This window comes from Chaetodon trifascialis, chromosome 6, assembly GCF_039877785.1.
Source record: "Chaetodon trifascialis isolate fChaTrf1 chromosome 6, fChaTrf1.hap1, whole genome shotgun sequence".
Classification (NCBI taxonomy): Eukaryota; Metazoa; Chordata; class Actinopteri; order Chaetodontiformes; family Chaetodontidae; genus Chaetodon; species Chaetodon trifascialis.
In genome coordinates this window covers 6,829,486-6,843,595 of record NC_092061.1, presented here as the reverse complement: position 1 = coordinate 6,843,595, position 14,110 = coordinate 6,829,486, and the positions used below count along the sequence as shown (strand labels likewise).

The window sequence follows — 14,110 nt, the reverse complement described above, 5'->3', positions numbered from 1 at the left end:
TAACTTAATCACTCGTAACCTGAACACATTGTTCCTCAAACAAACAACACAATGATCTGATCAGCTCTGTTGGGCCAAAACATTCCTCATGAGAAAAGAAGGGGGGGTCATTAGATTTTCATATCTGTGTCTTATTTGCCTATTATAACTGAGTTTCCTGTGGCTTCTATTAATATTTTTAAATAGCATATTTCTCAAGAAACCTCAGACAAAGCCTCACAATTTTAGACCAAAAATGGGGTGTTAAAAATAGTTTGAGGACGTCTCTCTTTTAAATGCTGAATTAGCATCACTGGATTGAGTTCAGTCTTAACAGTTGTCCCATTTAACTCCTCCATGCCTTTTGCGAGGGTAAACTGATTTCTGATCAGCGCTGACAATGCTACTTAACGGTTCTCGACGTCTCAACGCCCTCCTCCTCCACCACCCAATCACTGATGGTCTCTAAAAACTGACAGAAATACTAGCCAATCAGACAGCTCTATGTAGAGTATGGGTGGGAACTCGTAACATCAGGGAAGTGAAATGTTTTACTTGGGGGAGGCAAAGCAGGAGGGCTGTTTATGAAAGCCTCTTAAAGGAATTAGACGCACCGCAGTGATGTCCTGATCGGGTTACACCGGCTAGTACCAGCGTGAAGTTGGTTAACCAAGTATTAACTCAACTCAAGTGTTATTAGAGACTTACTTACATCGTTACGAAGAGGAGAGAAGCACTACGACATCAACCTGAGCTTCCTGAACTGAAGTCAAGCTAGGTAACCCGAACCTCCAGCCGTAGAGGACGCCGAAGGTGAAAAACTGAGTTCAGGAAAAGGTGTATCGACAGCCTGACGGAGTGAGCTGTTTTATAAGACAGTCCGGATTAACTTTTCAGAAAGTTTAAGGGACTTCCGCGATGTCTCTGGCCGACCAGAGCCGCCAGTGGTTTCCTACGAGCGTCCAGGTAACGGTGCATCAGGCTCGGAGCCTGCGCGTCAAGGGCAAGAATGGCACCAACGACGCCTACGCCATCATCCAGGTGGCCAAAGACAAGTTTTCTACCTCTGTGGCTGAGAAAAGTGTCGCTCCAGTGTGGAAAGAGGAGGCTTCGTTCGACCTGCCGCTCTTCCACCCGGGCAACGCCGAGCGCTGCACGCTGTATGTCATAGTAATGCACCGTGCTCAGGTGGGGCTCGACAAGTTCCTGGGTCAGGCTGTGGTCGACTTACTGGATCTTCATGACAACAGCTCCCGCAAAAAGACAGAGTAAGTGACCACTGTTACGAGGGCCAGACCTGTTTCAAAATGACTCACAACGTTTGCTCACATTAGTTGTTTTCCCTGGGTTTCAGGCTATTTCTGGGTGACACACAGGTGCACAAGATCAGACAAACAAAGTGGGATTTTTCTGCTCTTAAATACAGCTTTGATTTTAATTCCAGTCTATTTCCAGTGCAGCACCACCCAGGAAAGTCCACTCACATAATCTGTCCAAAACACTAATGTTTGACTGCATCACCAAACTTAGCAGCATGATTCACCTGCAACCTGCAAAGGAAACAAACATTAGCTTGCCCCTCCCCCCTCCTCCAACATGTTATTGAAATGTATTCATTGATTTTTTTTTGTTAGAAATTGAGCTAAATTGATATTGCACCCTTTCTGTAAAACTCCTTTGCCCATATTTTAGTCCATATGGTTTATGGATAAGCATTAACCATTAACCTGATTATGACTTTCATGGTAATAGTAATCCAATGATGATTTGGATTTTGTCCAAAATATAAATATATTACAATTTCTGTACGACGAGCAGTGATTATATTTTGTTGATCTGTCTATTTCCAGATAGGCAATAAAAAACAGGTTAAATGTGGCACATTTTAGCTGTTCTACTGTCACAACAACAAAAACAATCATTCAAACCAGCATTTCTGTCATTAAAAGGTGTCTTTGACAACTGATGATTGAGCGGCAATCATTAGAGATTTCCTTGATTTGCACGTGTGTGAATTGTGAAACCTAGCTGTAAATTATCCATCAATCGTTGAGTTTTCTCTACATTATGTCGGCCGTCAGGAGTTTTGTCCATCGAATCAGGTCAAGTCTAGTTTAAGAGACAAATAGAAACACAAATTTGATCTTTCACGACACTTGTTGTGTATATACTTAAAGTCCAGGACACATTAAACAGGTCAGAAAATTGAAAAAAGCAAATAGTTTAAACATTGTGATGGAGTCTCTCCAATCCTATCAGTGTGTGAGAGGAAAAGCAGAAACTTCTTCTCCCCTGTTGTTGAACCAACCCTAATGTTTGACTGACACCTTTACTTTATAACTTGGTGTGAAGCCAGCTCTGTGATGGAGGCCTAACTGGAAATCATCTTCTCACGTTGCTGCTGTTACTCTTGTACATTCTTCAGGACTATTTACTACCATACAGAATGTCTGCTCACACCCAGGTATGTTGCATTATTCTTAGGATGACATCTGTGGTCTGACGCAGCATGGGTGTAACGTGGGTGTAAGAGGAAACATAATAAAGCCTTGCATTAGTGTTGAACTGGGATGTACACTCCCTCTTATGTAAGAGACATTTAAAAAGTTCAGAAAGTTTTATATAAATTCTGATAAACGTTTGAAACCTTTTCAAATGTGGCCTCTAATTTTGAAGTGACCTTTGATAAAGGCCGAGTAATGTGGTGGTTGTGAGTTCTTAGCAATCACTGAACCAAAGGCGGCCCGATGTAGCGGTGGGATGACCTCATTCACTTGATTATTGCACCGGCATATCTGAAATGTTATCTTGTGTTTGCTCAGTACGCTTTTCCACTTCAGTGACAAAGTTCGTTCCTTGTATTTTCCTTTCCAGTCCTGAAGTCTGTCTCTCTCCCCGCTTGGCTTCCTCCCTCTGTCTCCTTTAAGTGCCAGTATGCAGGCTGGGTATTGGATGTTGCTGTTTTCGCCTTGAGGCGTGTGGTGTTCGATTACCGTCCTGCTTCTGTGTGGTGCTGATACGTGGTGTGACATCAAGACCTTTGTTATTCTGCTGAAAGGAAGCTCTGCTGCTGCCTCTCGTACAATAGAGCGTATTCGAGATGAAATGAGGTTATAGGGCCATATGTTTGAGTTTGTTTGTGAGTTGCTATCATAAATCACCATGCAGTAAGATAAACAACCCAGTAAATGGTGAGACGGGATCTAAAGGTTTGATTTGCTTTCTTCAGATTCTTTGATACCAGAAATGGATTAATTGTATGGCTGCAACCAGCGATCATTTTCATTATTGAGCAATCTGCTCCTTATTTCAATACCTCTGTTTTTCATAATGTCTGTAAAATGTCAGAACATTGTGAAAAATGGCCATTCTTCACAGTCAGCCTAATGGAATATGCTTTGTCCAACCAATGGTCCAAAAGATAAGATAAAATAAAACTTTATTGATCACACGCCAGGGAAATTCAGTTGTTACAGATGGTAAGAATAAAAAGGAGCGAAAAAGAGCAAACACAATCAACTATATGGATGTGCATTTGTACAAAAAAAGTTTGTATCTAAACTCAGTTTGCACTCACATATGACAACAAAAAGCAGTAAATTCTCACAATATAGAACTTCATACTAGTGAATGTTTGGCATTCCTTCTTGAAAAATATCTTAAATTATTAGTCCATTCTCAAAAGAGATATTGAGTTTCAGTATTGGAGTTGTTCCATTTGTTTCAGAGCCAGTTCTCCAGAGTCCGGTTCGTCTGTTTAGAGACCTGAGCCACAGTATTAATGTTTTATACAAAGAGTAGAACTAAAAATATCTTCCATCCAGACTTATTATTTTGATTCAGCCACCATGAAAATCACCATCAGAGAGTTCAAACACAGTCTGATCTTAATTAGCTGTTATTACCTGCCAATCACTGGAAAGCTTTCAAATGCATTTGGCAAGCGTTAAACCAAATATTTTAGAGGAATCTGACTGTGTTTTACAGTCTTGACACCCTGATGCTTGATTGGCTGAATCCATTCTGGTGTTCACTCAGAGGATAAATACAGCCTCTCCTGTTAATCATTAGACATGAGACAAGAGACGTGCCCTTGACAGTTAACTAAGGGGAACCTGTCCTGCAGGACTGGTGAGAGCGTGCGTCAGGCACAGCTCTTCAGTTCCATGCTAACAGAACAGAACATATACACCCTGTCGGTCTGTTAATAACCAAACAATGCATTGTCTCTGTGCAGTCAACTAAGGTGCTGTGATCCACAGACATGAGAACCACCAGGAATCTCTCGATGGGCTTGAGAAAGTGTGATCTCTCTGTGCTTGTGTTTAGGCCTGGTTAGCGATTGTTTGTCTTGGCGCGCTCGGTTTAGGGTGGGAAAGAGGGAGTTTGAATTAGGCTCAGTGTAACTTTGATTGCATCACGTATTGCACAGCACCTCCCTGCATGTTGGAGAGTGTTTGAGGAATGTCGGGTGACTCCCATGCTTGTTTCCTGACTGTTATCTTCAAAGGAGTCTGTCTGGATGTCTGCTGCTCTGCATGACACCAAGATGAATCCTGCAGCAGTAAAATACCAAATGAACTGCAGATCACTGCCTCATTAAAGCAACACTACGCTTTGTATTTAAATTCAGTGACAAGTATCTTCCCTAGTCCTCAGTTCATCTCTTACAAGGTTAAATCGAACCTTATTCGGATCCACGTGTTACTATTCAAAATGATCAAAGAGGAAATCACACAATGACCTTTCACAGTTTTCTACAGTTGCCATTTCTCAACGCTCAGTTCACTTTTTTAAAGCTCGTCACACAGTCAGCTCAGCAGAAGTCAGTGTGGACTCGTCTGCGGATGCCTTTTTATCGCTTGGACACAAACTGCCAATTTCAGGAGGATGCAATCACTTACAGGCAAACAGTTTCATGAAGTGCTTTCGATGCTCCTGTCCCAACTTGTTTGAAACGTGTTGCTGCATCAAATTCAGAATGAGTGCATCTTACAAAAATCTATGAAGTCGATGAGGTCAAAGGTTGGATATATTGTCGTTGTACTGTTTTCAACTGAGTATGTGTCAGAAAGGATTCACCAATGATTAATTTATGTTTTAGGCGGCATCCCAACTTTTTGGAATCGGGCTTGTTAATTAAATTCAACTACATGCAAATCTACAAAGAAATAAGTAAGCAAAATGCATAAACTCCTAATTGCACCTGTTTGATCTCTATGAAAGCCGTATGGTGAACATTACGTAGAACATTTTGTAACTGTAGGGGACAACTGTGGCATTTTGAGGCTCTCCTCCAGTCACAGAGGTGTTTACAGCTCATCCCAGGATGGTGTCACTTTTCCTCCCACTCTCACTCTCCAGCCCTCGTCCCTACGGAGGTATTCTTTATGACCAGCAGCCACGAGATCTTGGGTGCAGTGAAGGGTGAATGACTGGCAGAAGGTTGTCAGGCGTAGATCAGGCATCCAGAAGACTCTTTCCCAGGTGTTTTGCCAGAGATGACGCAAGGTGTGACATCAGTGAAAGCACTTTTTTTGCACTTGGAACGCAAGAATGGCAAACAGATAAGCCTGTTGGAACACATTGCAGCTTTCTGATTTATTTCTGTGACGTATACTGTAAGGTAGCATGGTCGTGCAACAAAGAAGTGACCTTCTTTTTGTGGAAATGTAATCTTGGTTTATGCTAAATAAATAGTGTTTATGTAACTGTTGTTAGTGGGGGTTTTTTAAGGTCATTGTGTAATGAGCGTTACTGTTGGGAGACGTGTTGAAGCAGATGTCAGTGTTTTGGTTTAAGAGTTGATCCTGAGGTGTGTATGAAGTATCTTGGATGCATGAGTGTATTTTGGATGTCAGATTAAGTGTTGTGCTGAGCTGCCCGTCGGTGAAGAGAGCTGTCTGAAAAGTGTTGAAAGTGGACTCTGTAAGTGAAACAGTTGGAGGGCTCTGCTGTGGAACAAAGGAGTTCAAAAGGGGAAAGGCTTCCCACAATGGGAACTTCTGCTACAGTACTAGTACATCTAATATTAGCAAGGCTTTAATTACACCAGCAGAAAGCATCTGCATGTAATGGCACTAATTGCTTGTTTTGGCATGGTTGCAGAAAGGGCTGTCCAGAACACTCCTACCTTTCCCTTGCAGACAATAAGTGCTGATCCTATACAACAGAGAGGACATGAGGGGGACTAAACAAAGCTGTAATTGTCAGGCTTTATCTGTGGTTGGCATGGTGCACCCAACAGGAACTGGAACAAGCTGTAAGCTAGTTAATGACACCTATCAGTCTCAGGTCTAATGAGACGCAGCAGGCCAACACACAGATTTGAAGCATTTAAAGTTAGAGCAAGTTGGAAACAGAGCAATTATGCTTGATATGAGAAAATTGTGACGCTGCTCTTATCAAGTCCACAGTGACGTCCAATCAACACTGCAGTAGCCAAAGGTAGATATAACAACAACAACAAAAGCAGCAAATCCATCACATTTGAAAGCTGAAATCAAAGACGGTTTGCTAAAAAAAATGACTCAAACAATTAAACTACATTCTGTTTATTGACTACTTGTTTAATCCATTAATTGTTTTACCTCTAATGGAGTGTTTTTGAGAATTTGGGCACAATGGACTAAATAAGATTATAGATTATTTTAATTTCATACAAATCAATTCATTACTGTTTAGGGTACTTGCAGATAAAAAGTTGTCTTATATGCTTTATTAATGAGTTAAACAATTAATTGGAAATGTTGTTTGTTGATTATTTTCTGTTGGCCAGTTAATCTAAAAATGTTATTTTACATAATGAAAAGCTGGAATTGTTGCACACAGTTTCAGTCATGTAACGTTTGATTTGATACCGAGGCAGTGATCTGTCTTATTCCTCCTCTCTGTCTGAAACAAGGCTAAATCCACTGCGGTCAAGTGGAAATGTGTCACCGATTGACATTGTTTTTTATTGAATTAGGGGTGAATAAGTCTTGAATGGAGAATATGAACTAAATGACATTCATCATTACAGCAAAAATTCTATCTTAAACATCTGATTTATTTTGTCTGTCCTTTGCAGTTGGTTCAAGCTGGTGGACAAGTCTGGAAAAGAGGACAAGGCTCGAGGGGAGGTGCTGCTAGATATCCAATTTCTGAGAAACAACATGTCAGCTAGCATGTTTGACCTTTCTATGCAGGACAAACCACGCTCCCGCATCTCTAAGCTGAAGGACAAAGTCCGTGGGAAGAAAAAGGATGGCTTCTCTGACTCTGCCTCGGCCATTGTTCCCTCTGTCAGCCAGGTCCTCACGGACAGCGAGGCGGAGGCTGATGCACAGTCACTCAATCAGTCTCCAGGCGTGAAAAAGAAATCTAAGCTCAAAACGCTCTTTGCTCCCAAAACAAACTTGCAGCGTAACATCTCGCAGTCCATGTCGACACTGGGGTCTCTTCCGGAGAAGAATTCATCTCTCAGTGGCAGCCGCTCGTCTGGCCTCAACGTAGACTCTCCTGAAGGTAACTTTAACTTTCTGAACTCAGTGTGTACAGTTCTGCCTTTCCTCTGCTGCACAGTGCAAGGTAAATAATGGTGCTTTGCATGTCAACAATGACATCATGCTTCACTGTCTTTCCTCCCACAGTTAAAAAGAAATTCAAATTCCTGGGACACAAGCGAACAGGCAGCTCTGACAGCAAGGTGTCTCAGGGTCCCTTCTCCCTGCTGGGTCGCTCCAAGCAGAGCAACAGTGACGTGAACAACCTGTGCATCAACGGCAGCCACGTGTACACAGAGGAGACAGAGTCCAAGAGTGGATCTACGCTCAGCCTGAACAGCTCAGGCCAAGGATCTGTGGAGGACGTCCGCAAACACACCTCCGACGCAGATCTACCTGTCCCCTCCCTGCAGATAGAGTCAAACAGGGCATTACTGGAGCAAAGGCGCCATCAAGAGGAGGAGGAGAGAAGGCAAGCAGAAGAACAGCGCACAGCAGAGGCCAAGAGGCAGGAGGAAGAGGAGAAATACAGGGCAGAGGCCAAGAGACTGCAGGAAGAAGAGGAGCGCAGGTACCAAGAGGAACAGGAGAGGAAGAGGCGCTTCCTTGAGGATGAGGCAAGGAGGAAGAAACAGAGGGAGGACGAGGAAGAGAGGAGAAAGCAAGAGGAAGAACGCAAGATGCTGGAAGCTGCAGAAAACCAGAGGCTTGAGCAGGAGCATCGCAGAGCAGAGGAGCAGAAACGTCAGGAGGAGGCCTCCATGAGCGACAGGCTGACGTCTCTGTTTGGAATGATCCGAAAGAAGGAGGAGAAAAAGGAGGTGCAGCCACACGCTAACGAGGGGCCGCCCACTGAAGCCCCTCGCAGTGACTCAAGAGACCCCGATCAACAGATCTCCTCCCACTCCACCAACCCATTTGAGGATATCTCCATCAGTTCAGAGCCAGTTAGACCAGCTGATAATGAGAAATCCAGCCGCAACACGCAGATCCCCTCTGCCATGGTCTTCCTCAACCGCACTGCGAAGGTGTCTGCAGTCAAGCCCAGGTAGGCCTTTGTCTCATTTGGTAGCATTATACACTCTCAGCACTATTGTTATGTAATGTTATTGTTGTGTCAGTCTTACGACACTGGGGATCCTGCTGGCTGCCTGCAGTCACACTATTCTTAAACCTTGCTTGACTGGAAATTTGCATACTGCTTTCTATAGGCTCACAGGTGACACTGCCCATGCTGTCACCTTTTTGGTGGTATGTGCATTTTATTTGACAGAAGAAATGCTAACACTAATTACAAAGTAGAAACATGCTTCTTTGTTATCTGCGCATAAGTAAAAGCAACATTAGAATTATTCACACTTTTCACTTTTCCGCGACACCACGTCTGTCACTGAAACTTGGTCATTTCACAACTTTCCATCCTGTTTCTGTTAAAGTTGACTGATCTTTGTGACTGTCTTGAATTACAAAAACTTTGAATTCCGCCCAGTGGTCGATGGACCTGTTTGACCAGTTTGGTCTCTGTGCAGATGGGAATCGGGGTGTGGCTTGTGTTTGTGAAGATGTTGTGGAACAGGTCGTGGTCTGGACAGAGTTCATAAGGAGTGACTGAGCCACTGTCTTGCCTCCTCTGTGGACGTCTTAGCTGATTGTTCATGGATTTCTTTTTTTGATAGTTGTTTGTTGATTGGATTGGAGTGGATTTTTCTTACTTGAATCATAATGGTAAGGGCCTCGTGCTTTCTGTTGTTACTGATGTTACAGTGGTCTTTTTATCAAGAATGCTTTTTAGACGGCAGATTTAAAGATTTTTGTATGATTTAGCTGTTATATTTTGATGCTGTGTTGGACTTCCTATGGTCAAAGTGGGATAACCTTGGAGCAGTAATGTCACATTGTAGTCTTTTCATATCGGACAATGAAATTTCTCAACGTGAGCAAGTCACAGCTAAAAATAGAAATGGTAACCTCAAGACATGTGAGCCTTCTCATGTGAGTGTGAGTTCTGTCTGTAGGTTTGCCGTTGCCATTGAACAGTGAACCATGTTGTCAACAACTGGTTCTGTAATATTTAATATTTTATGGAGGCCTTGTCTAGTGCAGATTTAAGAAAGGTTTTAAGAGAATACTGTCTAAGGGTAAATTATGTGAGGTTGAAGAAGGGAATTTAATTGCTTTTGTTGACCAACTTGTTGACATGTGAGATGCCAGTTAAATTGGTGATGGGTTGTACATTGGTGGAAGTGATGTCAGGTAATGTGATGGTCACACTGACCTGTAGGCCTTTGTTTTCACTCAGATTGCCTCAGTCTCTGGAGTCTGAACCCGCTGACTGCCAAAGCCCCAGTCAACTGTGTCCTTCCCCAGCCACCTCTGAGTCCACCCTCTCTAGTGTCCCATCTGAGTCCCCCGATACTTTCTCCAACCTCCACTCATCCCTGGCTCCACCAAACATAAGTCAAAGCCCACCTGGTTCACCTCATAGCAGCGAAGAGAATTTGACCTCAGTGGGATCTTCACCCACCATGGCAGAGAAGAAGAAAAGAGCCCCTCTGCCACCCTCACATCCAGTGCACGGGACCCAAACTGGGAATAACATTAGAGAGATCAACAACCCTGCATACGAAGAAGTAGATGGATCACAGCAAGGCAAAAAAATGTCTCTTCCACTTCCTGATTATGAGACCTTATTCCCTCAGAAGAGACACGGGGTTCAAGGGCAGACTCGATGGGACCACATAATCGCAGAGGTCACTGAGAGACACAGAGTTGCACCACCTGAATATCTTGGTCCAGAGATGAGTGTGGACGGCCCAGAGGAGCACAGACCCAGTCTTAGGCCTTCACTCCCACAGGAGAATCCTGTGATGAGACATTATCAAACACAACCACAGGAGACCAAACCTGTGTCATCAAAAAAGGTAGCAGCGCCAGCGCCCCCTAAATCAGTCGCACCTCCACAGATTCCTGATTCAAGTCAGAGACAAAGCCAGAATATTGCCCAATCTCTGATGAGGCCTAATCCAACTGCAGTCCCGGGAACCGTTAACACTGATGCTTCAAGCAGAGAAAGTCTCTCTGTGAGGTCCAGGGCTGGAACAAGGAAGGCGTTACAACCACCACCTTCATCCAGACCAGCCAGCCAAATCGACTGGGATACTGCAACACCAGATGATAACGTACAAGTCCCCGAGAGAAGAGAGGCACCCACAGCCAAACCCAGACAGAGGGTTAGTGGCAATGACCCAGTGCAGGAAGAGGATTCTGCTATAACACCAGCAGTCCCTGACAAGCATATGAACATCCAGATGTTATCTGGTTCAGGCATGAACAACATGGACAAAAAAGGCAGGCAGGCAAAGGAGACCTTTGCAGAGTTTGATCTCTTCCCAAGCACTGGTCTCCTTACCAAAGACCCCTGGGCACAACTGAATCAGAAGCAGGAAGTAGACAACCATTTTGTTGGCAGGGTGCAGAAAGAGCAGAGACTTGAAGATCGGGGAATGACAGCAGATGATCTCAACAGCATTTTCAATCAAGATAAACCAATAGATCCATTTGCGAGTTTTAATGGCAGCGATTCAAACGAACACAGTGAAGAGGGGGAAAAAGATGATACAAAGCAGATCAGTCCTGCTTTCCAAAGAAGGAATTCACAGAGACGAAGCCAGAATCGTACATCGACAACTCACTCAGATAATAAGACTTTCAAGTCTGAACAAGAACCCGGATATAAGGAAGAAACAACCGTAACCACAGCTAACCAAGGCCTCTCCACAAGAGACGTCATGAGTGAGTCTGTCACACCGAAGCTTCAAGCTGAGGTGAAAGCACCCAGCCGTTTGTACAGAGTAGAAGATCCATTCGGCGCTGATCCTTTTAATGCAGCTGCATGGATTCCCTCAGAGCCTCTGCAGGCAGTCATGGAGGAACCAGAGCCTCCGGCAGGAGGTCTGTCTGGTGGAAAAGCCCCTTTGAGGGCATGGGTTGCACCCTCTGAGGGTCAGCCTGTCAGTGCTCAGAATAGCAATGGAGGTGGGCTAGCCTTAAGTCTACGCAGGTGAGATTGAACAGGGTGTCTTTCTGGACTTTGCTTATGGCCTCTGCCTGCTGTTGTCGTATGAGGAGGCAGATAGGGTGCTGGGATTTGTCTTGGGTGTGACAGTATTGGAAGCTTTTGATTTCTTGGTTACTTTCCTCTTCTTGAGTTTAATTCTGAATATTGGACTTGATGATTTATCATTTGCAAAACACCAGATTCAATTCTTGACTCTTTCTCTTGCTTATTGTATTTTCTGTTATTTTCTGCTTTATAATAATGTAAGCACTATCTTTACAGGCCTCATCCTGTTAAGCCCATGAGCTCAGTTGAGAGCCATCCAATCAGCACCCCCAGTGTGAAAGAGATAAAGGTCCGTGACAGCACATCAGGGAAGTTTCAGGTACTATTGTGTTGACATTAATGACCGAAACACATCTGTTGGCATTTCTCCTCACAGCAAGTGAAGTTGATTTTGCTGGAGGAGGAATCCAACATGGCATCAGTTAAATAAAATCTGCGTTCACCCTTTAACACAATCTGCATTATGTATATTTACATGTTGGTAGAGTTCATCTTCAGACATTTTCCTGCTTTTGAAACATGAATGAAACATTTTTTTCTTACCTTGGAAATAGCAGTTTGACAAAAACAATTCCCATCAAAAGCTCCACTTACAACGTTTTTCCACTCAGAAGATGGCGTTTTGCTGTACTCACCTCTCCTCACTCCCCTCAGGTGGCAGACTCGGTGCAAAGTGGACCGTACACTCAGCTGACACAGGAAGAGTTGATCACACTGGTGGTGAAGCAGCAAACCGACCTGTCCAAGAAGGACGCTAAGATCATTGAGCTGGAGGAGTACATCGACAACCTGCTGGTACGCGTCATAGACGAGAAACCCTCCATCCTGCAATCTCTTAAATCCAAGCCGGTGTAAGAGGATGGCTTCTGGAGGAAGAGTCCCACTTTAGGACCCACTTATGTTTGTTGTGTGTGTTTGTACTGGTTTCACTGTGTACTGAGAGACATGATCTCCATGAAGGTCTTAGAGCATAAGCACTTTTTTAGTTTCAGAGTCAAATTTGTTCGAGAATGCAGGAAAATTGTCTCTGAAGTTGAAACATTTTGTGATTACTTAATAACAAGCAAGTAAAATAATCTTTACACAGGCAAATGAATGTATTTGATTTAACACTAAGGTACTGGAGTTTGCTTTAAAAAACATAACAGTAAAATATTATTCAACATCTTGATTTATATATCATACTTGATGACACTTGGTTTGAGCTTTATTTAATATATTAACATTATAAAGAACTATTGTTTTTTTAAAACTATTATCTGGCCTTTTTTTAATCTTTACACTGGGCTTTGTCTGACTTAATGCTGTGTGATGATCATACATAACCTTCCACAACCATTACAAATTCATGCACCAGCTTGATGAGGTTAGAATGTAATATTCTTTGAAACATACTTGCAATAAATTGTTTGATTGAATGCATTTCTGCAGGTCATCACCATGAATTAAGACCTGACGAGCTGAGTCGCGATTAAGACTGTTTATATAGTAAGCACACTGATTTCCCCCCCAACACTCAAGTCTTATTCTTTGTTTGCGTCGTTGATCCTTGATGGCTGGCATGTATTTTTTTAAGCAACCCATTAACAACATTCCTCCCCCATATTACTCACCACAGTCGAATGTCAGCTGGTCGTCCAGTCCTTAAAAAGACACTGTGCCTATTTTTGCTTCAAAGAGGTCTTCTTTAGAAACAAGCAATAAATAAAACAAGCAGCTATGATGTAGTATGTACAGTTCGAATTACACAGTAGCTAAAGCTGTTTTTCTTTCATGTGACTGTAATTCAGCCTGTGTGCAGGTGGAAATGTTATGCAGGTAATACTACAGAATCAGACTGTTTGTGTTGTATGTATGAAATGAAAACCATGAGATAATCAGAAACCAGCCTTGTCTTTGCATTTGAACTACACTAATGAATGAACCCTGCATGGTTTATGCCTTTCTATGAAATGTTATTTTGTCTTGGCAGAAATGATAGCAATATTATCCCTCAGAATGTACGGAGTGAGAGCTTTGAGAACGAGTGTTTGTCTGACATGATGATACTACAGTCGATGTAAAGCTTCTGAAAGAAGTGATGCTGAGCAAAAAAATATGGTTTTATTTTAAATAAAGACATTAATTATTTCACCTGAACCTCAACAAGATGTTCTGTGTTCTTTATAGTTTCCATGTCCATTGAATAAATGTGGGGCTCTCACATAATATATACAATACTGTCCTGAAACAAGAATAAGAAACAAGTGCTGACATGGAAACATATATACCATGTTTCACTATAATGTAATGCAACAGCTGCATTTGAGGTCAAGGGGCAATGCAGTTTTTATTTTCTGCTAATTTTATTAGTTGTAAGTTTGCAAATCATTCTTTCCTTTTTACAGTAACAGGCTCTCCAGTATAAATTGGTCTCTTTTGTAACTGTTACAAAATTTACAGATTTTCAATCCTTACGGTTTAAAAAGAAGTAGATGGGAATGATCTCTGAAAATGCAAATGCAACACTATATTTGTGTATATA

General features: G+C 42.7%; 1 protein-coding gene across 2 annotated transcripts; it reads left to right on the top strand.

The window, feature by feature from the left end:
• Window positions 1-527: 527 nt before the first annotated feature.
• Window positions 528-13,729, top strand: rab11fip1a (RAB11 family interacting protein 1 (class I) a). Of its 2 annotated transcripts, XM_070965117.1 has the most exons (6): window positions 531-1,247; window positions 7,049-7,485; window positions 7,611-8,511; window positions 9,763-11,523; window positions 11,803-11,905; window positions 12,241-13,723. In XM_070965117.1, exons 1-6 carry the CDS (start codon window positions 898-900, stop codon window positions 12,439-12,441), a joined length of 3,753 nt encoding a protein of 1,250 aa, XP_070821218.1. In that variant the 5' UTR covers window positions 531-897; the 3' UTR covers window positions 12,442-13,723. The 2 variants fall into 2 exon arrangements, with proteins under 2 accessions (XP_070821219.1, XP_070821218.1); XM_070965118.1 differs by lacking the exon at window positions 9,763-11,523 and having other exon boundaries at window positions 528-1,247; window positions 12,241-13,729.
• The last annotated feature ends 381 nt before the right edge of the window (window positions 13,730-14,110 follow it).